The sequence below is a fragment of the Chiloscyllium punctatum genome, chromosome 38, assembly GCF_047496795.1.
Source record: "Chiloscyllium punctatum isolate Juve2018m chromosome 38, sChiPun1.3, whole genome shotgun sequence".
Lineage (NCBI taxonomy): Eukaryota > Metazoa > Chordata > Chondrichthyes > Orectolobiformes > Hemiscylliidae > Chiloscyllium > Chiloscyllium punctatum.
The window spans coordinates 21,239,986-21,267,249 of NC_092776.1; the positions used below are offsets into that span (position 1 = coordinate 21,239,986).

Here is a 27,264-nt window from a genome sequence, read left to right on the forward strand (position 1 = left end):
TGCTAAGTCAGGTACCATTTCAGAATTCTATCCAACCAATAACGAAAATATGAATAGGGGATTCAAATGGACAATCTAAATGTATGCATATGAGTGCGTGTATATGTACGTATGATTTCTCCATCTAAGTATATACCTGTGTGTGCACATAATGTGTCCTAGTCCCACAGAATGAAGCTCAGATGCTTGCTCATGACAAGTCTTGTTGTACAGGGGGTGCATGTAATTTGGTGTTTAGTATCTATGTCACTATTTTATTAGGGAATAATTTTTGGTATTTGTTCAACTGTTCGTTCTTACTCCATTACCTTGGCATGTTGCTGAAATTTATTAAGTAATTCATATGGGAAATAAATCCCTTCTTTTCATCTTTTTGCTATTCATTGGATTTTTCATAAACTTATCTCCTGTGAACAGCAAGGACTTCCTGTTTAAGGGTGTTAGGGTCAAAAGGGTTAATACTAAGGAGTGTCAAAACATCACCCACTTACTTGATGGGGGAATAGCTTCGAATCTCAAAGCAGGAAGGCCTATTATCCGGGTCTTCCTTATTATCTCTTTAAAGATGCCTACCATATTAATATATTTGCATATAGTTTCTATCAAGTAATAAGCAATAGGTGGAATCCTAGAAGGGTTTGAACAATGTGGGATAGAGCACAATGTTTGACACAATTGGGCGACAACTGCAGTGAGCCCCATCTCACCATCGAGATCATCGTGCTCCATTTTTCATGCTACTCACAAGCAGCTTGGTGAATTTTTTGTGAGGCAGAGGCAAGATTCCAATTGACATTCATTACTGCTTGTTAATCATATTGATAATGCTACAATGCACCTCATCAATAATCAGAGTCCCACCTTACCAAACTTGCCAGGTAAGTTAGACATCAGGAAAACCCAACAAAGAAGTCAAGCAAGCACTTGATGGATTCAGCTCACTGCTTGCTCCAAACAACTTCCATGTTGGAAACTGGGCACTGAGATCTAAGGGCATGGCCTCCATGGGCACTAGCCACACAAACCTCACATCAACAGACATTAACATCTGACCTGTGTCAGTCTCTAAGGACCCTCATGGTACATCACCGATCCAATTACAGATCATTTTTAGACTTCAGTGGTACACTTTGATTTACACCAGCAACAATCATTGTAATGCTGTAGCAAAGACACTATACTCTCAGAGAGATGCATCCAGCTCATGTACTGGGTGAGGCTGCCTCTTTGGAATCTTCAGTCATTGTCATAGCTGTCACTAATTCCGAGTCTTCATGTATGTGCAGAGCATTTCTGCTGTGGATTGCTTTGCTTTGCCTTGCCCTTTCACCCCTCAGCCAGAAATACCAGATACATATTGCTGCTGTCTTGCAGTGACATTTAGTATGGACACAAAGCCAGGAAGTTTGTCATAGTTGCTGCTTCCATCAAAACAAGGCCTTCTCTCAACAGGTTGTGGCACAGTAAGTAAAGGGCAACCTCCAATATCAGTCGAGCACCTGCTTGGGCTGCTCTGAGTCAAGAAGCGGTCCTTAAAAGGGTGAGGAGCTGAATGCCAGGGAACATATCACTATCCTGATTCTATTGTGGGCTATTTTCCTCATGGGATGAGAGAGGAGTAGGTATTATGGGAGATTAATCGAGTAGCACAGCTATTACTGTTGGTGCGAGTGGGGAAATGTTCAGATTGAGTGAATAGGCATTGCAGAATTCATGCAGGTTAGTGGTGTTGGGGATTGTGTGGGTAAGAGCAACTGGGAAAGGTGCTGCAGCAAACAATAAGAGGGGTAGAGCGTGAACATTGGTGGGAGGTCAGCACACTAGTATGGTATTGTGAGTATGAAGTATTGGAGAGAAGATGGGGGTACTCATGCTGGTGGGGTGGAGAAGGTAATTTTTCTCTACCAAGCTACACTAAACAGACTCTGTAAATTCCCAGTAGAAAAGAGGCTGATGGCAGCAAATTGAGCAGCCAGCTCATACAACATGATGAGCAATAATGAGGACACATCTCACAACCAGAACTTGTGCATGGAACTTTTTAACCTGAGGAGGCTGCACAGCCAGTACCTGGTTGACCAGGAACCTCTTCAACTCTTATTGTCTGATGTAGGCTATGGATGGATTTGTTGATTGATAATCAATTTTTTGGCCATGTTAGAGAGTACCTTCCATTGACATAAAGGCCTGAGGTAGACCAGGAACCCAATGGTGTTGACCCACCTATAGGGAAGGTATCGCTATGTTTCTGAAGAAAATAATAACAATTCTAAATCTCTAACTTATTCATTACAGCAGCTGATGATTCCAATGGCTTCCTATTATTTTGTTCTCAAGGTTTTAAATGTAGACCATCATGTGTGAAGATACAAAGAGAGGAAGTTCTTTAAAATATGTTTGGCCCATGGATAAACTGGGGATAAGCCTTTGCAAGAATTTTGGACATCAAAAGATGACTCTTGCATCTTTAAGTACAAATAGACCAAATGTCTATCAATTTTTTTAAAGTACTTGAATAGATCATTATAATGGGTATTATAGCACACTGAATAATAAAGCCTTTATCAGAATGTAAGGAGGTCAGCCAGCTGGACGTCATAGAATATGAGTTCACTGATTGGGTTTGTTAATCTGGTCCAAACACGGAGTCCTGGCTGACATATAAAAAAGGTGTGTCCCTGCACACACATGATATAGATGCTGGGGTAAAATAAGCACTACTGCTGTCAGGCAGAGCATTGGGAAAAAAAGGGTGAGTGTCAGAGATACTGGCACTCTGGTAGCTGACTCTAAACGAGGCAGTACTATAATCAAGGATTGTTTGTGTGTGAATAAATAGTGATTTGTTGAAGGGATACCAGCCACAATAGAGTCATTTCAGGATGTTCATTACTTACTTGGGATTGTCCAGCCAGCAAAGCCCACATTCTCTAAATGAATGAAGGAAACTCCATAACAATAAAATTAGAAAGTAATGTTTTATATTTTAAAAATGCTCGATGTATTTATTGGGCTGAAACCACTATTTGTGTTTTTAAAGTCTGAACAGCACTTCACTAACTTAAACAAACTGCTTCTGAGATCACTGCACATTAATGTAGCAAGAACCTATACAATAAAAAAGTTTTTGTAATGGACCCACACTGTCTCGATAAATCCCTTTGAGAATCACTTTACAGGAATGTAAAAGGTCTGTTTCCTGACCCACTGATAACTCAACCAGGTAATCTGTTATTGGGAAAGATGATGGTAATGTACTAGTAATCCAGAAACTGAATCTAATCCAAGGACATCGATTCAAATCTCATCATGCCAGCTGGCAGAATTTAAATTAAATATATTTTATTAAAATTGGCATCAAAAACCAGTTTCAGAGATGGTGACTGTGAGACCATTGTTGATTCATATAAAGAACCATCTGGTTCATTAATGTCCTTTCAGGGAAGAAAACTTGGCTTTCTTACCTGGTCAAGTCTACACATGACTGCAGACACATAGTAATATGGTGACTCTTAGCTGCTGTCTGATATGGCCTAAAATGATAGTCAGCTTAAGATGGAAATAGGCATGGGAAACAAATGATGGCCATGCCAGCAACATTTACATCTCGAGAAACAATTTTTAGAAGTCAACTGAATGTGGAATGATTTATGAGACAGAAAAAGCTTTGGACATTGTGCTCTTGTTGATATAACTGCTATAATCTAATCATGTCTAAATTATGGACTTGTAATGAAATTGATGTGATCATGTTTGGGTAACTGGTCTGCTGGTGAGATGGGATCATACATTGATTCCTTTCTTGTGCTTCAAGAAACTGCTTTTCTCTGGGTCGCAGAACTCAAGAATACATAGGAGATGGAGGATGTTGTGTCAGTGTTCTCTATCTCTATCTATTTTATAAGCTTAAAGTGTGACTGCTGTTTGAGTATTCACATGCAACAGACATGGATAATTTATGAAGCAACTCAGCAGCTGCTGTCTTCAGAATAAAAGATAAGTCATCTGCCAACATATTTTAATTGTCCAATGCAAAATCTAGAAAGACTATTGAGCCTCAGTCTGAAACCATCCAGTTATCGATCTGCAAGATTCGTAAAAATCACTGTCCCTGATTAGCCTTTAAACTACTGAACATATCCTTCCACTTTGTAAATTACTTGCCTCTGTATATGTGAACCCTTGAATGCATGTCTGTGATTGTGAGAGCATCTTTAAAATTAGTCTTATTAGATCAGGTGGCAAGTACAGTAGACATCACTTTCTGTTTAAATAGATTTTTTGACAGCATCATACAATTGGCTGTCAGCAAGAGATATTTCCATTTCCATGCCTAAAATTACATTGAAACTGTTTTGGGGATAACTGGCCATATCCTGTCACTAAGTTGCCCTTTATTTACATGTGGAGAATCGTTGACATTGATCCAGCTCCCTAAGAGCCATCTCTCAGAGTGAACAGGATGTTTGAGACTCCTGTTCGTATCTGTCAGCCAGGGATCCCTGACTGGACCAAATTAACAGTCCCAATCAGGGAACTCATATTCTATGATGTCCACCTGGCTGTCCTAGTTACAAACACTGCAGCTTTCATTTCCTTTTTGTTTAAGAATTTTTCTTAAATTAATTTTTAGTCTTGTATTTTACTCCAGTCATTGAGAAGTTTTTAATGGAAGCAACAGAGGTCTCATCTACTAAATGGGCAGTGCATGAGAACATCACACCACCTACTTTTGGATAGGCCTATTGAGTGAAGTGACTTTTACCTGAGCAGTGGCAGATCTTCCCTGGGATCAAGGGTAACTGTGTTAGAAATCACCCGAATGCCCAAGAACCTGCCAATCAGAATCCAGATGCTGTGCAATGCTCAGCAGTGACAATGAAGAGATTGAGCTGGTGGCTGGAAGTTCATCCACCCAGGATGGCTGAGCAGCAGGAGAGAAGTTGTAAAGTGGGAATCATGACATAAGGATTAGATTAGATTAGATTACTTACAGTGTGGAAACAGGCCCTTCGGCCCAACAAGTCCACACCGCCCCGCCAAAGCGCAACCCACCCATACCCCTACATCTACCCCTTACCTAACACTACGGGCAATTTAGCATGGCCAATTCACCTGACCTGAACATCTTTGGACTGTGGGAGGAAACCGGAGCACCCGGAGGAAACCCACGCAGACACGGGGAGAATGTGCAAACTCCACACAGTCAGTCACCTGAGGCAGGAATTGAACCCAGGTCTCTGGCGCTGTGAGGCAGCAGTGCTAACCACTGTGCCACCGTGCCGCCGAGGAGGCCGGTTGATAGTCGGAAGGCGAAAGTGAGGACTGTGGATGCTGGAGATTATAGCCAAGAGTGCGGTGCTGAAAAAGCACAGCAAATCAGGAAGCATCAGAGAAGCAGGAGAATCGATGTTTTGAGCAAAAGTCCTTCATCAGTAATGGCATCAGGAACTGATAGTGGGAAGGGTATATGGAGCAATTGTTTTGCTGCTTTGCCATTGCAAGGTCCCTCAATTGGGCAGTGGAAGCCTGCAAATGATAGACCATCCCTTTGGAAGACTGTAAGAAAACATAATCTTATTTGTTTATAGAGTTACAACACGGGGTAAACCAGCAACACACAAAAGAGTAACCCCATGTCATAATAGTTTGGGGGCTCGGGTCCATGATTTGAACTGGTTTAGACAGATTTAAATAGATTTGGGGGTACGAAAAATCCAGCAGATTTAAACACTTGCAGGTTAGTGTCCTAGATGTTTAAATAAAACGTAGGTGAGGCAATTTGTTTACTTTCAGTGACTCGTAGTTGATTAAATTAACAGTGAAAGAAATGGCTCTTAAAATGGCTAAAGAGGTTCTGGGATTTCAAGATGATTCTGAAATTTGCCAAGAAAGTTTAGAAGGAAAGAAAAAGGCCAAACGTTTAGAATTAGCAATGAAGTTGGATTCGGGATTAACCAAGGACAACAGTTAAGCTGAAAGTGTAAGGCTGTTACTCAAACGTTAGGTGTGTCAGAGAAACAGACAAGTGCAATAGAGGTAGAAAAACTTAACTTACAATTGAGGAAAATGGAGTATGAAAATACACAAAGAGAGAGAGGGAGAGAGAAAGAGGAAGAGAGAGAGAGAGGAAAAAAAGAGAGAGGGTTCTTAGCTGAGCAAAGAGAGAGAAAAGAAAGGGAGACAGAAATAGAGAGAGAGGAAAGGGAGAGACAAAGAGAGAGAATTTGATTTTGAGAAGTCACGACTTCATCAGCAAAGTCAAGTTAATAGGACGTAGAGTAAAAGAGAAGGTAGTGATATATACAAATATGTCAAACTTCTGTCACATTTTGATGAGAAAGATATTGAAGCCTTCTTTATTTCATTTGAAACAATGGCTAGGCAGATGGGTGGTCCAAGGATTTATGGGTAATGCTATTTCAGACTAAACTGGTAGGCAGAGCGAGTGAGGTATTTGCCATGAGGTCAGATGAGGGGTCAAGAGATTATGAAGAGGTTAAACAGGCTATATTAAGTGCTTATGGATTGGTACCAGAAGCATATAGACAGCGGTTCAGAAACATAAAGGAGGAACCAGGTCAAACTTATGTTGAGTTCAAAAGCATTAAACATAGTCATTTTGATAGATGGGTGTGTGCTTTAAAAATAGATAGGACCTTTGAGGCTCTAAGAAAGATTATTCTGCCGGAGGAGTTTAAAAACTCACTTCCAGAGATGTTAAAAATTCACATGGAGGAACAGGAAGTGAGAAGGGCAGTGGAATTAGCAGATGAATACATGTTGGTCCATAAGCCAAGTTTCCAGCCAGAAATTTATCATGTGAGGAATAGAAGTTGGGAAAAGGGGAGATCCTACACTCTGAAAGAAAGAATAGAGAGCACTGCTAAGAATTTACCACTGGTTAAAAAAGAAGCCCAAGAGGGTGGAAAGGAAGTGAAATGCCTCAGGTTTTTCCATTGTGGTAAAGTAGGACACGTAAAGTCAAAGTACTGGTTGTTAAAGAAAGGCACAGTGGGAAAAGATACAGTAAAAGAAGCTAAGCCAGTGCCATTGGTGAAGGCAGTAAAGGAAACTCCAAGAAGAGCCAAAGAACTGCAAGAGAGAGTGCAGCCTAGGCAGAGGCTGGGTATCGAGTTAGTACCTGATCTCTACAAAGATTTCACCTCTGTGGGTAAAGTTTACTCCTCCAAACTGTTATGACACAGGGTAAACCCCTCTGCTAATTTAAACCTGACAGACAGAAAAGCTTCACCCTGTGCTGTAATCAATGAAAATTTGAAAGGCAAAGAATTATCCCAAAAGTCACTATTTAAAGTAAAAATTAACAACTTTTATTTTTTAAAGTCTAATGGTGAATAATTAACTAACAACTATGCACAACTCATTGATCTAAACCTATCTATTACCTTCCCCTCTACAATACTGGTACGATAAATCCCCAGATTAAGATTTAACTAAAAATTCAAATTTAAAAACCAGCAACTGTCGAATCTTCTCTTTGTATCTTTCTTTGTGGCTTTGCTGTCCAGGTTGGCATCAATATTTTATGCTGTGCAAACTTCTTCTATCGACAGGTATCTCTCAGAGAGTTGTTACTAGCGGCCTACATCTGTTGGTCTTTTGGCAGTTCCCTTTGCTGCCCTGGCTAACTGTCCCAAAGCATTGGATTGCTTCATTGGTTTTAATATTGCCAAACTACTAAATTCAACCTGGATTGGAGTTTGGTATCTTGGACCATAATTTAAACCGATTGGCCAAATTTAGATTTGTTTTTGTATCCAGGCAACCCATCTGATCTAGCTGTTCAACCAAATGTTACATTTTAAAGTTTCCAGTATTCTGTCTGCTTCTTGAAGTCCTTGCTAGCTTTTCCACCCTCTTAAAGGTACAGTACTTCTACATCTTCATAACAATAAATTTTCCATTTGGCAAGTTATCCACACATAGCTTGGTGAATACCTGTTTATGGAATGATGCCCTCGGACATGATGTGTGAATTTAAAGGTTAAAGTTAGTAGTAGAAAGCTGACCACGAGCCTTCTTGCCCTGACTTAATCTTGGCAAATATAATATAGCAACTGGCTCCCCAATAAACACTCTTCCTCTTGATTAAATTCCCTAACCCCCCCACCAAACAATAACCTCATGAGAGGGCATTAGATTCCAGCCATTATCTTTTAATGTGCCAGAAATGCTTGTGTCCTTGTTTCAAATGATTCACTGGAGGATGGCGGAAAGGTTTTTTTTAATGTAAAGTTAGTGAAATGTCTAAAGTCCCATCCACAAGTCAATTTTGATGTATTTTTCATTTTGCAATTTTTAAATTGTATTTTTCTTGGTTTTTCTTACTTTTCTATAAGTCTATAGCCCTGTTCCAGTTTTCTGTCCTTTTGTTTATATAGTCTTTTGGTCACTCTCTTGACTTGCGCATTTTAATGATGAACATATGTAATTTACACTGTAAACATTTATTATCATTGAACACAAGAAAAGGAAAATATTGTGATGTTTTGGGATTTTGGGTAGTGACAAGTGACACCACTGCTTAAGTAGATATGGGAAAAAAGACTTGAAGTCTTTTTCTGGGCTAGACATTTCATTGCAAACATTCCAGTAGCAGAATGGAGAAAAAATTGACTGTGGACCCAGTCTGTTGTTTCTTGCTAATATTTACATGGATGAATAGGGCAGGTGCAGTTCTTGCATTCTCAGCAGGTGTGAAGACAGGGAAATATGAAGTTGATTGTGTTACCTGATTTTCTGCCACTCTGCAACTCAGAATCAGGTGGGTAATTTGCAACGAATCACTCAAGTTTGCCTTAAGCCAAATTTAAGTGGAAATGAAGCAGTGTCCAAGTGTAGCAAGAACTAGTCAATATCTAGAATTGGGATGAAAAGAAACAGGTAAAATTTACACAACACTAACGTTAGGCAATGACCATCGCCAGAAGACCTTTTTTTTGGCATTCAATGGTGTTACCATCACTGAATTCCTCACCTTACCATTTACCAGATACTGAATTAAACTAGTCATATATAAATATTGTAGCTAAAAGATTAGATCAGAGCCTATGAATGTACTACAGTAAGTAACTCACCTCTGGACTCCCTAGTGCCTATCCACCATATGCAATGTGCAAATCAGGGGTGTGATGGAATACTCTACATTTGCCTGGATGTGTGCAGCTCCAACAACACTCAAAAGCTTGACAGCATCTAGGACAAATCATCCCGCTTGAATGACATCCATTCCCTTCACCACAAATGCTCAGTGTGGCAGTGTACAAAATGCACTGCAAACATTCACCAAGACTCTTTCCAAACTGATGGCCAATGCCAGCTAGAAGGATAAGGGCAGCAGATACATAGGAACACTACCACTATAAATTCCTCTCCAACCCACTCACCATCCTGACTTGGAAATATATTGCTATTCGTACAATGTTGTTGAATCAAAATCTTGGACTTCCTCCCCAATGACATTCTGGGTCTGTCCAGAGCACATGGACTTCTCCAGTTCAAGAAGGCAGTTCACCACCACCTTCTCAAGGGCAACTAGGTACAGCCAATAAATGCTGGATTTGTCACTAATGCCCATGTCTCACAAGTGAATATAACAAAAAAATTATATCAAAGTTCAGAAAATGTGCAATTGCAGAAAAATTCCTTCAATAAATGTTACTTTACTGGAGAAAATAATATATGTTTTAACATCAATCCCTGGTTATATTGTGTGTCATTTGTTTTCTTGGAAGGTTAAAAAAAAGCTATGATACATTTTGTGCAAAACATGTACCAGAGTATTAAACACATTAAATAGGGTTCATATTTTTGGGACATTGGGACCGGTTCTGGGGGAGGTAGGACTATTATAAATTGGATGGTCTACACCTGGGCTGGACTGGAAACAATGTCCTTGGTGGTGCTTTTGCTAATGCTGTTGGGGATAGTTTAAACTAATGTGGCAGGGGGATGGGAATCAAATGAGGAGGTTAGTGGACAGGAAGGAGGTAGTAATTAAAGCCTGTAAGGAATTGGATAATGAAGTCAGCATGACTAATTAAGGAAAGAGTAGGTAGGAAGCGGCAGATGAACACAGAAGGACTGGTGGTCTGAGGTGCATTTGTTTTAATGCAGAAGTATAGTAGATAAGGCAGATGAACATAGGGCTTGGATTAGTGCCTGGGAGTATGATGTTATTGCTATTACTGAGACTTTGTTGAAGGAAGGGCATGATTGGCAACTAAATGTCCCAGGATACCTATGCTTCAGGTGGGATAGAGAGGGAGGTAAAAAGGGATGGAGGAGTTGCACTACTGGCCAAAGAAGATATTACAGCTGTGCTGAAGGAGGGCACTATAGAAGCCTTGATCAGTGAGACAATATGTGCAGAGCACAGAAATAGGATGGGTGCAGTAACAATGTTGGGGCTGTACTACAGGCCTCCCAACAGCAAACGTTAGTTAGAGGTACAAATATGTAGAGAGATCACAGAAAGATGTAGGAGCAACAGGGTGGTGGTGAGAGGAGATTTTAATTTTCCCAACATTGACTGGGATTCACTTGGTGTTAGAGGATTGGATGGAGCAGAATTTGTAAGGAGCATCCAGAAGGGTTTTCTGGAGTAGTATGTAAGTAGTCCAACTTGTGAAGGGGCCATACTGGATCAGGTGTTAAGAAATTAGCCTGGCCAGATGGTTGAAGTTTCAGTGGTGGATTACTTTGGGAATAGTGATCACAATTCCATAAATTTTAGGATACGCATAGACAAAGATGAGAGTGGCCCTAAAGGAAGAGTGCTAAATTGGGGGAAAGCCAACTAGACCAAAATTTAGCAGGAGCTGGGGAATGTAGATTGGGAGCGGTTGTTTAAAGGGAAATCTACATTTGATATGTGGGAGGCCTTTAAAGAGAGGTTGATTAGAGTTCAGGAGAGATATGTTCCTGTGAAAATGAGGGATAGAAATGGCAAGATTTGGGAACCATGATTGAGAGGTGAAATGGTGTGACTAGCTAAGAGGAAAAAGGATGCGTACATGACCACCACCCTGTTGCTCCTACATCTAAATGACTGAAGTCGGATGAAGATTTGGAAGAATATTGGGAATGTAGGACCAATCTGAAATGAGAAATTAAGAGGGCTAAAAGAGGTCATGAGAAAACCCCAAAGCCTTTTGTTCATATATAAGGAGCAAGAGAGTAACGAGGGAAAGGGTTGGCCCACTCAAGGACAAAGGAGGGAAGATATGCGTTGAGTCAGAGATGCTTAATGAGTATTTTGCATCAGTATTCATCGAGGAGAGGGATATGGTGGATGTTGAGGTTAGGGATAGATCTTTGATTACTCTAGGTCAAGTCAGCATAAGGAGGGAGGAGGTGTTGTGAATTCTAAAAGGCATTAAGGTGAGCAAGTCTCCAGGACCGAATGTGATCTGTCCCAGGTTACTGAGGGAAGCGAGAGAGGAAATAACTAGGGCTTTAACAGATATCTTTTTTAGATTCCCTACAGTGTGGAAACAGGCCCTTCGGGCCCAATCAGTCCACACCGACCCTCCGAAGAATAACCCACCCAGATCCATTTCCCTCTGACTAATGGACCTAACACTATGGAAAATTTAGCATGGCCAATCCACCTGACCTGCACATCTTTGGACTGTGGGAGGAAACCGGAGGAAACCCACGCAGACACGGGGAGAATGTGCAAACTCCACACAGACAGTCGCCCGAGGCTGGAATCGAACCTGGGAACCTGGTGCTGTGAGGCTGCGGTACTAACCACTGAGCCACCATGCTGCCCCTGATGCTTTGCAGAATCTTTGAAAGCAGGGGAGGTCCCAGAGGACTGGAGAATTACTAATGTTGCCCCCTTGTTTAAGAAGGATAGCAGGGATAATCCAGGTAATTACAGACTTGTGATCCTGATGTCAAAGTGGTAGGGAAGCTACTGGAGAAGGTCCTAAGGGATAGGGTATATACCCATTTGGAAGAAAAATGGGCTTATCAGTGGTAGGTAGTATGGTTTTGTGCAGGGAAGGTCATGTCTTACAAACCTAATAGAATGCTTTGAAGAAGTGACAAAGTTGATTGATGAGGGAAGGGATGTAGATGTCATATACATAGACTTTAGTAAGGCATTTTTAATGGTTCCCCATGATAGGCTGATGAAGAAGGTGAAGTTGCATGAAGTCCAGGGTGTACCAGCTAGATGGATAGAGAACTGGTTGGGCAACAGGAGACAGAGGGTAGTAGTGGAAGGGAACTTCTCAAAATGGAGACCTGTGACCAACGGTGTCCCACAGGGATCTGTGCTGGGACCACTGTTGTTTATGATATACATAAATGACTTGGAGGAAGGTGAAGTTGCCTCATTAGTAAGTTTGCAGATGACACTAAGATTGTTGGAGTTGCAGGTAGTGAAGGACTGTCAGGGAATAAAGCAGAATATAGATAGATTGGAAAGTTGGGCAGAGAAATGGCAGATAGTTCAGTCTGGACAAGTGCGAGGTGATGCATTTTTGAAGATGCAATTCTAGAGTTAACTATACAGTAAATGGAAAAGTCTGGGGGCAAAATTGATGTACAGAGAGATCTGAGCATTCAGGTCCATTGTTCCTTGAAGGTGGCGACGCAGGTCAGTAGAGTGGTCAAGAAGGCACATGGCATGCTTTCCTTCATCAGATGGGGTACTGAGTACAAGAGTTGGCAGGTCATGTTTGTTACAGTTGAATAAGAGTCATAGAGTCATACAGGTGGACAGCAAGGAAACAGACCCTTTGGTCCAACTCGTCCATGCTGACCAGATATCCCAACCAAATCTAGTCCCACCTGCCAGTGCCCGGCCTATACCCGTCCTATTCATGTACAGCTCGAGATGCCTTTTAAATGTCGCAATTGTACTAGCCTCCACCACTTCTCTGGCAGGATGTTGCCTGGTATGGAGGGTGCTAGTTATGAGGAGAGGTTGAGTAGATTAGGATTATTTTCATTGGAAAGAAGGCAATTGAGGGGGTCCTAATTGAGGCCTACAAAATCATGAGAGGTGTATAAATGGTGGAAAGCAAGAAACTTTTTCCCAGAGTGGAGGACTCGATTACTAGGGGTCATGAGTTCAAAGTGAGAGGGGAAACATTTAGGGGAGTTACATGTGGAAAGATCTTTACGTAGAGGGTGGTGGGTGCCTGGAACGCATTGCCAGCAGAGGTGGTAGAAGCAGGCATGATAGTGTCATTTAAGATGTATCTGTCTAGATACATGAATGGGCAGGGAGCAAAGGGATACAGATTCTTAGAAAATAGATGGCAGATTTAGATAGAGAATATGGATCGGCACAGGCTTGCAGGGCAGAGGGACCTTTTCCTGAGCTGTAATATTCTTTGTTTTTTATTCTTTGTTCTTAGAAAATAATTTGAGCGAGCTCATTTTTTTCAAATAATTTAGTGCAGTAAATCTATGAATTTGGGTTTAAACTCAACAATTTGATACATGTAATGCTTTTACTGTAGAACAATGATTCAGAGAGATGTTTAAAAAATTACTAACCTGTTGAATATATTTTTCATTCCCCATAGTTAAAACATTTGATAGACTTGCTCTTTTAGTTTTATTATGACAAAATAAAGTTTTAAGTTGGAAAGCAATCACATTGTTCAAATGTAGCTTGTTGATATGTTCTGTTTATATAGATAAGACCACTTCCTTGACAGTATTTCTGTATCTTTTGAGATAAGCATATTTGTAAATAGCAAATCAGATCCAAAGTTACAGTAAAAAAGGAAAAAGAAACAACAAAAACTAAACAAAGAACGATAAATTCTGGAAATCAGAAATAAAAAACAAAACTTGTTGGAAAAGCTCAGCAAGTCTGGTAGCTGCTGTGGAGAGAAAGCAGATTTAATGTTTTGGGTCCAGTGACCCTCCTTCAGAACTAATTGTGAACCAATTCAGGACTGATCCAAAGTTACAATACAGTGTTTAAACATGATTTGGAGATGCCGGTATTGGACTGGGGTGAACAAAGTTAAAAATCACACAACACCAGGTTGTTTAAACATAAACAGGTAAACAAAAACATGGCATATTAATTGAGAAAGTTACTTCAAATGCTCTTCATTGCTGGGATTGCAGCAGGTGGGGTGTCCACCTTTTGCCCCAACTTTGTTTCAAAGCCCACTCATTTTTCTATTTTGGACGTCAATATGTATGCAGGTCCAGATCCCTGCAGGATCCTTCCACCGAATGAGAGTTTTGCACTGAAAAGCTGTAAAGTGCTGGTGACATTCAACACCAGACAGGACAAAGCAGCTCACTTAATTGACATGCCATTTATTACAGACTTCATTCTCTCCACCACCAAAGCACAATGGGTGTAATGTCTACCAACTGCAAAATACATTTCAGCAACTTGCCCAAGTTTTATTGCTTCTGAGTCAGACGAGTGAGTCAAGTTTCCACTCCAGAGCATTAAACCAGAGAATAAACTGACAGGCTAGAGCACTGTTGAGGGAGTGCTGCTTTTCTGGTTAAATCAAGACCCCCATCTGTTCTCTCAAGTGATGCAAACGAGCCTTTGAAACTATTTTGAAGACAAGCGAGCTAATTTTACTCATTATCCAGGTCATTATGTTTCCCTTAACCAATGCCACTAATAAATATCATATTATTATGTACAATTTACTGCGTACAATTTTGCAACTGACTACTCCGTTTCTGAACACAATTTAAAAACACTTCATTGTCTGCAAAGTATATAAAGCATTATAATAATATGAGCAAAATCTTTTCATGTAGTGAATAGTTAGGATTTTGAATGTACTGCCTGAGTGAAGAAGAAGCAATGGAATAGCAATATATTAATTGTTCTCTTATACGGTCAGCATAGACACAAGTGGCATTCTTCCGCATTATTTATTTTATGATTCTATATGTTGTGAAAGGCTTTAGTATGTATGCAAATTTTCTTTATCAGTAATGGAGAAATCCTCATACCTCTAAAAAGACAAATTCATTTTTTTAAATTGATGTATCCTAGATGTAGTTGTTTTACTTTCTATATGTAGCACTTACAAATATATAGAAAAAAACTTGCAAGAATAGATAAAATTGCTGTTTTAAAATAACTATCAGCATTTATATTTAGAAAATATGGCATAGGTTACAATTACAAAATTGTTGTTGAATGACATCTTATCTGTTGCTGCTGCCTTGACCTCAATGGAAAATAATGTCGAAAGCAGGAGGAAGGAAGAGGTAATGAAAGAAAATGCACATGTGTATAATAATAAATGCTGCTTTGAAATAGAACAAAATCGTGGTAAATGTTAATTTCCATCAATGATTGCATAGACTATGCGCTTGAAGCATTTTTAGACTAAAACCAGAAGTGGAAGGTTTTGAGGTCACTTTTTTCCATCATTAATTTGGACATGCTAATATTCTGGTTTACTTAGATATATTGGTACCACATACTTCCTAAGATATGTAAGGAATTATACTTTCCCAGCTTGTTATAATATGATTTTCTAAAATTCTCAAATATACATGTGTCTGACAGCACACAACATTAATCATAATCAAATGAACTAATTATTTAATGTAAATTATTTAATGGGCTGTTTGATGAGTCACAGCTTTTACTGACTGAATTTTTCTGAGAATCTAAATACTCATCACACCAGTGTAACTTAGCTAACCTTAAAAGAGTAGAGTACACAGACAAGTACTTAGGAATTCATACGTTTTGTGGATAATAAAACATATAGTCTCTGAATATAATTTTTATTTTAAATGTTAGTGCAGAATCATCTGTTGTAAGTAAGTCATTTATAAAGTTTGGGCCAATGTTATATCATCTCCACAAGACTAGCAATAAACTTAGAAATATGGTAGAGTTTCACTCGAGAATCTCAGTGAGGCCATACGATCATAAGAAATATGATCAGTTTTAAATATCTACAAGGACTTTGACTCCACAGCTATCAGTGGCAAAAAGTTCCAAAGACTCGACCCTCTGAGATAAGAAATTCCTCTTCATGACAGCCTTAAATTGGAGACCCTTCATTCTGAGACCATGTTTTCTGGTCCTACGAACTCCCATGAGGGGCAACATCCTATCAGCATTTACCCTGTCAAGCTTGTTATGAATCTTATATGATTCAATGAGATCACCTCTCATTCTTCTACTTTCCAATGTGTAGAGTCCCAACCTGTTTAAACTTAGCTTATAAGACAACCTTTCCTTACCGGGGATCACCTTAGTGAATCTTTCTGAACTGCCACCAATGGAATAATATATTTTCTTAAATAAAGGGACCAAAACTGTTCACAGTATTCCAGATGTGGTTTCGCTAGCACCTTGTACAGTTGCAGTAAGACTTATCTATTCTTATACTTTAACCCCATTGAAGTAAGAGCCAACATTCCGTTGGCCTTCCTGATTAATTGATGCACCTGTGTCCTAGCTTTCTGCACAAGTCTTCAGGGCTATCAGTGATTTTGCCTACTTATATCCTTTTTTAAAAAATTTATTCCCCTAACTTCCTTGCTCAGCCATGGTTGGTTTATCCATCTCTTAAAATCTTTCCTTCTTACTGGGATGCATTTTTGCTGACAGTCATGAATTACCTCCTTAAATATCTGCTACTGCTTGCTTCCTGTCAGTTCCAATTGTTTCACTTACAGTTTCTCTAATCTGATCACCGAAGGCCCCACAGTGTGAGCTGAGGGAGGTGCTGCCATGTAAATCCTGTAGTTTGTGTTATGTACTTTGACCTGATTTCTACAAACCAGTGTCATTTGTAGATCATGGGCAATTTGCCCCCGCTGAGAGATTGAGTCATTGTGCAAGCTGGAACCATTTTACCTGAGGCAAGAATCTTCTGTTGTTGGGAATGAAGATATTGTACTGATACATCATCTTGCCAATTCTGGCAGCTAAGAGAAGACAAGTATAAACTGTACAATGTGCTGGATGTGTGCTATTTAGAAGAAGAAGAATCCCTACAGCCCTTCAGCCCAACAAGTCCACACCGACCTTCCGAAGAGTAATCCACCCAAACCCATTCCCTATTACTCTACATTTACACTTGACTAAGGCACCCTAACCTACACATCCCTGAATGCGGTGGGCAATTTAGCATGGCCAATTCACCTAACCTGCATATCTTTGGATTGTGGGAGGAAACCAGAGCACCGGGAAGAAACCCGGGCAGGCACAGGGAGAATGTACAAACTCCATACAGACAGTTGCCCAAGGCTGGAATCGAACATGGGTCGCTGGTGTTGTCAGGCAGCAATGCTAACCACTGAGCCAGTGTGGTGCCCTGGGATTCATTAATATGTAAATCCTAGAACTTCTTTCAAGTCACATTCCTGAGATAACTTAAGGTTTTATTAAAGAAAGGTGACTTTTCAGCTCAGACAATGCATTAAATGTGAGTTTAGAGTCTATCTATATTCCAATCTTGAATCAGACTGGTTCTATTTCCAAAGTAGGAATTTATAAAATATCACATGGATTGACTGCCTACAGATTGCGTGCTTTTTGAACAAAATAGAATGCATTTGCAAATACAAATCTGTAAATGCAAATTCGCCCCATATGTGTGTGAGGGAGTGAGCCAGCATGCACGTATGTGTGTATGCGTGTTTGATAGAGTACGTGTGCGAGTGTGACGGAGCATATGCCTGTGAGAGGGTTTGCAGGTGAGTCAAACCTGTTGGTCTATAACCTGGTGTATGTGATTCCTGTCAGGAGGCAGCTGAAGTCCTTTAGTTGCCATGAAGGTCCTCAACACACCACCACTATGTGGGAATTTTTCCCAATTTCTAATGACTTCAACTTTGCTATAACTCCTTGATACCCTACTCAGTCAAATACAACATTGAATAATTGATTGATTGATTGATTGATTGTTGTCACATGTACCAAGATACAGTGACAAGTGTTGTTTGGCTTGTGATACAGGCAGATTGTAGACAGGCAGGAGTCTGGAAGAACATAACAAGCCAGGCAGCATCAGGAGGCATAGAAGTCAACGCACCGGGTGCAACGCCCTTACAGGACCCTTCTTCCTAAAGAAGGGCCATACCTGAAACGTCGACCACCGCACCTCCTGACACTGCCCGGCCCGCTGTACTCCTCCAGTCCCCCTGCCCATCCACTTTGGATTCCAGCATCTGCAGTTTTTTTGTCTCTATGCAGGCAAATTGTACCATTCAATGTGCGTCAGGATAGCGGAAAAGAGTGGGGACTACAGTGTCACAGCCACAGAGAAGGTGTAGAGAGAGAGAGAGATCAGAATTAACATTTGAGAGGTCTGTATAAAAGTCTGATAACAAAGGGAATGAAGGTGTTCTTGAATCTTGTTCATATGTATATTCAAACTTTTATGTCTTCTGCCTGATGGAAGAGGGTGGAAGAGTATAACCAGTATGGGAGGGGCCTTTGATTATGGGTTGCTTTCCCAAGGTAGCAGGTAGTAAAGATAGAGTCAATGGATGGTAGGCTGGTTTGCATGAAGGACTGGGCTGTGTTCACCACTCTCTGTAGTTTCTTGTGATTTTGGGAACAGCAGTTTCCATACCACGCTGTGATGCATTCAGATAGGATGCTTTCAAAAGTGTGTTTACAAAAATTGGTAAGAGTCCTTATGCCAAATTTCCCTAGCCTCCTGAGGAAGTAAAATGCTGTTGTGCTTTCTTGACTGTTGCATCAATGTGGTTGGGCTAGAACAAATTGTTGGCGATCATTTCATCCTGGACCTTGATGCTCTCGACTATTTCCACCTCAGCACCATTGATGCTGGCAGGGGCATGCCCTCCACTCCACTTCCTAAAGTCAATGACCAGTTCCTTCATTTTATTGACATTGATGGAGATAGTATTGTCTTCATTGAGGTCAAAGGCAATCATTCTCACCTCACATCGTCTCTGGAGTTCAGCTGTTTTGTCCATATTTGCACCAATGCTGCAACAAAGTCAGGAACTGACCTCCCAGAACCCAAACTTAGCTTTAGTAAGAGTTGTTCATCTTGCATTGTCCCTCAATAGCATCGTTGATGACTTCTTCCATCACCCTCTTAATAACCAAGAGTAGACCAATAATGTAGTACTTGGCTGTGTTCTATTTTTATAGCATTTTGTGGACAGGACATACCTTGGCAATTTTCCACATTGTTGGTCAGATGCCATTGCTGTAGCTGCACTGGAAAAGCCTGGCCAGGGGTGCAGTTAGCTCTGGAGGCATAAAATTATTGGACTTTTACCAGAATGTTGTCAGGCCACAGCAATTGTAGTATCCAGTGGCTTCAGCTGTTTCTTGATATCATGTCTGAATTGTTTGGCTGAAGAGGAGACAAGCAGGAGGCTGGAAGAACACAGAAAGCCAGGCAGCATCAGGAGGTGAAGAAGTCAACATATCTGGTATAACCGTTTTGGCTGAAGAGTAGCATCCATGTTGTTGTTTACCTCATGACGAGATATGGAACATCCACTTTGCACTTCTGGCTGAAGATTGATGCAAATACTTCACCTTTAAGGCAATTGGATGGGTATATGAATAGGAAGGGTTTGGAGGGATATGGGGCGAGTGCTGGCAGGTGGGACTTGATTGGGTTGGGACATCTGGTCGGCATGGACGAGTTGGACAGAAGGGTCTGTCTCCATGCTGCACATCTCCATGACTCCACTGTCCCTTGTACTGATGTGCTGGGCTTCACTATCATTGAGGATATTTGTGAAGCTTCCTCCTGTAAGTCGTTTATTGTCCATTTCTCATGATTGGATTGGCTGTATTGCAGAGCTGAGACCTGACCTATTGGTACAGGATCACATAGCTTCATCTATTGTTTGTCATACAGGGTAAGAATAAGGAAAAAGCTTTATTGAATGCTAGGATAGTGAAACAGCAGGAGAGGTCTCAATTCAGGTAAACTAGTAAATGACCCAAGTAGAATTATTTCGCATAACGTCATTCTCCCTTCATTGTATCCCCAGGTTGGGAGGAATTTATTGTGGGAATTTAGGCATAGAAATTAGGACTGATAATGAGCTCATATAGATATGTTTTAAGGATGTCTTAGAAGGAGGAGAGAGCTGGAAAGGCAGATGGAATTAGGAAGGGAATTCCACAGCTTTGGAGAAATAGGTGACTGGGACTTGGTATGAATGAGGACGTGGACAGCACAGACACAATATGTCAGAAGTGACATATTACAGAGATGATGGCTCTAAAGCTAACATCTATCACAAGGACATCAGCTTCTTATTCATCTGGTTCTACACTGAGCATTTGGATTTTCAGCTGGTCTGTCTCCTATCTTGGCACTAAGATGCCTCTGTGTTTTGAACTTTTTTTGTGACCTTTTGCGTATATTTGTGGTATACCAACAATGGTCTCCTATATGTCTTTAGCATGCAAAATAATCTTAAGCCCAAAGGAGTTGCTTGCAACAATTGTCCCACATGAATGAGGCAAGTCTCAATAAACAGGAAATTGATACAAAACAGAGAAACCAGCTTTATCTTCTCAACAACCAGAAGTACAATTCGCAAGTTAGATGACTCAGGCATTTTATGTACATTCTGGAAATCCAACCTGCAGAGTTTTCGTTCACAAACATCATCCGAAATGGTAAACAATTTAGGGCCAGTGTCAGGAGCTGGAAGTAAATTGATTTAAATGAGCATTATAAACAAATCACTCCGTGGTTCATTTGTGACTTGGAACAGAAAGCCTAAGGACATAAGAAGATTGCAAAAATACAAATTGGTTAATGCTGCCATTAGGAAGTTTACAAAAAATACACAAATATATACATTTGTATATGTGTAATTACACTTAAGTAGAAAAAAATAAACTATCTTATCAACCTGTAAATAATGCAACTTTCTGTACCTTGAGCTCAAACTCATGCTATTAAAAACATTGAGCGCATGTGTCATAGGGAGACATGGAGGAAGAAATTCATTTCAATTGTATGTAGTAAGAATTTATGTTTTCCAGTGTGCATTGTTTGTATAGCTGCTACAGAATACAATTCCTCCCTCTGATGTGGGTCCTTTCCATCTTTAGCCTCCTACTCTGATTGTGCAGGACTAGAGAGGAGCAGGAATGAAGAGGGGAAGTAGCATTATTTTGTACTGGCAGGGGCCAATGTTAGATTTTTTTCACTCTTGATTTTACTTTCTATTTTACAGCAAAGGAGTATAATGTTTCGATAAGAAGGACAGATGCTTCAGAGAGATGTGAACTTAGTGGAATGTATCTACTGAAGGCTGGCAAAGATGCACTGATTCTGAAAAATATTACCCTGGAGCAAGTAGTATATGAATGGCCTTATATGTTTCTAAGAAGATTTGGTGGTGACAAGGTACCCTTTATTTATTTTAATATTTAAATAGAAGGTTATGAGTGTGTCTGTTGTGATATTTCATTTGAAGTTTTTTCGAATGAAAGTAGCGACTTACTCATTTGTCATTGTTCAATAGCACTCATTGAATGCTATGCCAATCCGATTTAGACTTCAAGGTTATCACTATGAATACCGTAAATATCCTACCATTTCCAACTAGGTGAAAGGTCATGGGTATAAAGACTCTGGTCATGTTTTCCCAAATCCAATTCATTTATTCCATTAAAATAGGCAGAAAAGTTTGTTCTGGGTCACTGCGAAAGAGGTGATGCAGTGAGGGTAATGGTCCGAGGAATGCCAAAATGATCATGGGAAGCAAGTACACATTCCATCCAAAGGACTATCACCCGATATTAGATTAGATTACTTACAGTGTGGAAACAGGCCCATCGGCCCAACAAGTCCACACCGCCCCGCCGAAGCGCAACCCACCCATACCCCTACATCTACCCCTTACCTAACGCTACAGACAATTTAGCATGGCCAATTCACCTGCCCTGCACATCTTTGGACTGTGGGAGGAAACCGGAGCACCCGGAGGAAACCCACGCAGACACGGGGAGAATGTGCAAACTCCACACAGTCAGTCGCCTGAGGCGGGAATTGAACCCTGGTCTCTGGCGCTGTGAGGCAGCAGTGCTAACCACTGTGCCATCGTGCCGCCCACATTGAATAAAAATAAAAATATGTATTCTTTACTCATGCTTGAAGCAGCTAATAAGCTCCTTACTTACATATGTGAAAAACCCAACATCTATCTGAATTGTTTTCCAAGATTGGCTTGTCCAGAGGCAACCAGTGCCAGGGCAGTCCAGACTAAACACAACAGAAGGATTACCTGAAATAAAACAGAGATCCAGGAAAGAGCTACTGGGTACAATTTCCTGCACTTAAGTTCACGGCAGTAGCAAGAAATGTGGAAAATTTAGGGAAAAAGGTTGAAGTGGTAAGATTAGAATCTTACTCATTAGCGGTAACAGCTTAATTTACATGCATTTGCATCCCAATATCAGTCCAACATGCCTCCTGACTGCACAGTTTCCAATTCTCCTGTCCTTCCCTAAGAAACTAGATGGTACAGATTTTCAATATGAAAGTTAGACAAATTACCTGGCAACAGCAGCTCACTGCTTGCTTCTCAAGATCTTCATCAAATTCTGTCATTATGGCATTCCTGCCTACTCCATGAAAACCATCCTTTGGAAATCTTTGGTGCATCAAGTTTGCATTAGCAAAACACCAGCCTCAATGTGACATCATGCTAGCTCTCAGACCAAACCACACATCACATCAGCTATTCAAGACTTCACCTTGGAACTCAGGGACATTAATGAAATACATGGTTTTGCCAGGTTGTTTTGCAAATAGGGACATTCACACATCTCAGACATCCATGCAGCATACAGCTTATGCCTCTTGGCTTCATTTCCTCAAGTTCATTCTTTGTGCTTACTTGGAAGCTGTTAACCTCTTGTGGTTTGCTTTGCTTTTTAGTGCACAGACTATTCAGTGCTAAGTTACAGGCTGTTAGCCTCTTGTGGTTTGTTTTGCTTTTAATACAGAGGAAAAGGCAGGCAGTCACAGTTCAAGCAGTAAACAGTCAATGGGATGGACATGTTGCCATCTAAAACATGTAATATATGCAATGCACACACACTAAATATGCTACAGTGACATCGCCATGAAATAGAAATGAAAAGGAATCAGTTAGTGGAGTTAAGGAAGCAATGTGAAATTGTTTAAATTTGAGGCCTCGCTGGGGGATATTACATTAATTATGCATCCACTGATTTAGTAATGCTACTCCACTGGCATCAAATTGTGCATCTCTGAAGATTAATCATTCTCCAAGAATCACCATTCTAAATTATAGCATTGAAATAATCGTGACAGTTAGACTGCCTATACTGAATGTCTCCCTCTCATATTAGTTAAACAAATATAATCAGATGCTAACTTAAAACTGTCATCTGGTCTTGACTTTTATGAAACACATTTTATAAGTAACTGTGGAAGACAATGCTTCAGAGGTGCCACATTTGCACACTGAACTATAAGTGTTCAAACTATAAGTCTGTGATGTTCAAGGGTGCCATTTTTGAGAGCCGTGGTTATCATAGAAGCTTACTGCTGAAATACTCCCAGTGTGGCCTGAACACTTTGGTTGTGCATCATACATTTGCACTAGGATATGTACCTCAATGCTCCTAACTGAGACATGACAATAACCACATTTCAAAGGTGGCATCCTGAATTGAGCTAAGTCCTGGTGAAGATTTCTAAAGGAAACAGAGGAGGATGATGCAACTCTCACCAGCAGGCATTGTCATTTTCTACACCTCTCAGAACCAAAGTGCAGGCACATATTAGGGATGCCCTGGGCCCTCACTGAGGCATGATTTGTGCTCAGAAGGACTGGTACTGTCAAAGTTACAAGTGTGTTGAATTTTTAAGCTAGTGGCTCATTTCAAAGAGAAAATTTTGATCAGTGTGGCATCTCACAATCCTCAACCCACAAGTGCATCTATGTTGTTATTGATACCATTTTCTTCAGATTGCATTAGTTTATATCCTTCCCCCATGATGTCATGAGTCAAGCAGCTGAAGCAGTAGATTCTGCCACCATAACTGACTTACCCCTTAAGCAGCAGGCTGGAATGTATCTACACTGATTTAAGAGCACCTTAGTGCCACCAAGTTGCTGAGTTCCTCAATGGGAAAGTCTTCTACTACATCAATCTTCAAATTATATTTAACCATTGATGCCAGACTTTGGAGGTATGTACCAGATACTCTTGGAAATACCATGGTGCATACATACTGTACTTGAGAACTACACAGGTTCCTGCATCTTTCCAAAATCATCTGTCTAGACAAGGATGGCTATGGAAAGTTAAGGGGTATCTCCTCCAAATATGACTAATGACACCTGTATGAAACCTTCAGGAAAAAGATGTAATACTCCCCACACTTACACCAGGGATATAGTGGAACAGACCATAGGCTTAAGATCCCTGGACCATTGCACATGAGCCTTGCATTATAGCCCAGAATGGGTCTGCCACGTTATTGTTGCTGTGGCCTTCACAACAGGAACTAACAAAGGGGGAACATCCCTGAAGCAGATGGAATGTAACTAATTGCAATCTTTTGAGGATGAAGATGAATTTAAGGAGCAGGACATTTCTTGGAAGGAACAGCCAAGACGTCATGATAGAACAATGCATCATTGAGTGTAAGAAGCCAGGGAGAATCTAATTGAAATCTGTCTATAGGATGAATGAGCTGGGTTTGAATCTTTGATGGTGTAACTTTCTGTTGGTTAGACTTCAGTCAGCAAATGACTTGTAATCAATACACGCAAAAACCCAGCAACTGCCACAGTTACTTGGATGATAAATCCTCACAACCTTGCTTCCTGGAAGGATTCCACCCCATTCTCCCAGTTTCTCCATTCTGTCACATTTGTTCTGATAAACTTATAATTTCAAATAAACTTGTTGGTCTACATCCTGATGTTGTATGAATTTTGACTTCTGTCTTCACTGACCAACATCTCTGTGTTGAGCTTGCAAGCTGGAAGAATGACACCTCATTTTCTGCTTAGGAACCCTGCAGCCTTCTGGACTTAATATTGAGTTCAATGATTTTAGGGATTGAGCACCTTCTCCATGTCCTTACTCCAATCCTCTACACCAGGCCTTGTCATCACTTGGGCTGATACCACAAATAACCTATTGTCAACCACTAATGGTCCCCATTAGCAGTTAGTCATTCTCCCAGGTTGACTTTTACTCATTCCTTTGCCCGCCCACCTGTTTTTCTCTCTCTGTCTAGGTGCCAACTCTATCATTTACAGCAATTTCTGTTTTTGTTTCTAATTTCCAGTATCCGTAGTTCATTTTGTTTTGTTTACTGAATGTGTTGGACCTGGCTTTCCATGGCAGTCACCAACCTTTTTGTAGAGACAGCCAGCCACACGCATGCCACTGATAACATTACTAGACACCTCCATCTTTCAAACTGGTTTACCAACTACTTCTGACAAACTTAACTGGGGTTTGTGTGCCTGTTTGTACATTTTGACCATGTCGTTAATGGCCAAGAACATGGAATCATCTTCTGCCTTGGACAGAGAAGAATTTTGGGAGCCCTCTTGAATGCCAGATAGCTGAGTTATTTTGTTCATTGACCATTTGCAGAGACCTGCCAGTAATGTGGTCACCAGATTGTGCTCCCAAATCTAATCTAGATAGAGAACCTACCAAGGTGAAAATCTTTGAGTTGGTGGAAGATGTTGGCACATTTTCTGAAGGTAGAGCTCATTATCATAGGAGCTGTAGGTTTGCTGGTTGCCACTAGTGCCTGGAGAAGATAGGAAATTAGTTGTGTATGAGGGATAAAAGCACTGAGAGCAGCATGTTACAGCACAATGAAGCTCACATGGTTGGCTGCACATCGAGGTTTCCCCTATTCCCTGCATGAGTGGTCATGCACTTCTCCAGCCACATCCAAGATTATGTCATAAATCTCACCTGGCAAAAAACACATTGCTTAAAAATGGGGAAAAAAAAGTCCTGTTCTTCAAGTTGGAATCTATTACCAAAACTAAAAGAAGCTAGAGACAAAAACAGTAGTTGTTGGAAAAGCTTAGCAGATCTGGAAGCACCTGTGAAGAGAAATCAAAGTTAACGTTTCGAGTCCAGAGACCCTTTCTCAAAAGTTAGAGATGTCTTAAGCAAAGGATTTAAGCAAAGACTGGGTGAGACAAGGACAAAGGAAGGTCTGTTGATAAAAGATTGATTAACATATAAATTAGCCTTCCAGGACCAAAGGGAGTTGTGATGGAGCAACAAAAGAAGCAAAAATATATTTAGAAAGGTGTGCTGCTGTCTGAAGACAAAAGAAAAAAAGAAAAGAATTGGAAAGAAAATAAAAGAAAACAGGATACAGAAGTTATGGTCTGAAATTGTTGAACTCAATGTTGAATTCAGAAGGCCGCAAATCACCTCATTGAAAGAATAGAGTAGAATCGTTTTTATTTGTCACTTCTACCATTTACAACTGATACAGTAAAAATGAGACAGCATTCCTCCAGTACTGAGGATGCTACATTGATAGTACAAACTACAGAATCGTACACAGCATTAAAGTGCATAAGAATTGCAACACAAGTCTATCGCAAGTTACAGTGAAACAAGAATAATGAATAATAGAATTTTTCTAACAGCAATATGAAAGAATTTCAGAATGGAAAGAGTCCGATTATACTGTGTTAAGGAGCCTGATAGCATGGGGGAAGAAACTGTTCAATAGTCTGGCCGTGAGAGACGGTATGCTCCGGTATCTTCTGCCAGATGACAGGAGGGCGAAGAATTTGGGTGAGGGGTGTGTGGGGTCTTCCACAATGCTCTCAGATGTAACGTGTGGAGTAAATGTCTGTAATGGAGGGAAGAAAGAACGACGATTATACTCAGCTGTCCTCACTACCCGTTGTAGGGTCTTACGATCCGAGACAGTGCAATTCCCACACCAGGCCGTGATGCAGCAGCTCAGGGTGCTCTCAATGAACCCTCTGTAGAATGTGGTAAAAACAATGACTGCAGATGCTGGAAACCAGATTCTGGATTAGTGGTGCTGGAAGAGCACAGCAGTTCAGGCAGTATCCAAGGAGCTTCCGTAAAATGTGGTGAGGATGGGGGCTGGGAAGTGGGCTTTCCTCAGCCTGTGCAGCAGGTGGAGACGCTGCTGGGCTTCCTTGGCTATGGAGCTGGTGTTGAGGGTCCAGGCGAGATTCTCTGCCAGGTGCACACCAAGAAATTTGATGTTGTTCATGATCTCCATGGGGGAG

General features: G+C 40.7%; 1 protein-coding gene across 1 annotated transcript in view; it reads left to right on the plus strand.

Annotated features, from left to right (window-relative positions):
• LOC140463434 (uncharacterized) overlaps window positions 1–27,264 on the plus strand; it is a 51,883-nt gene that overhangs the window by 20,612 nt on the left and 4,007 nt on the right. The window contains exon 4 of the mRNA XM_072557351.1: window positions 21,199–21,371. Coding sequence (XP_072413452.1) covers window positions 21,199–21,371 — 173 coding nt within the window. The remainder of the gene's footprint in view (window positions 1–21,198; window positions 21,372–27,264) is intronic.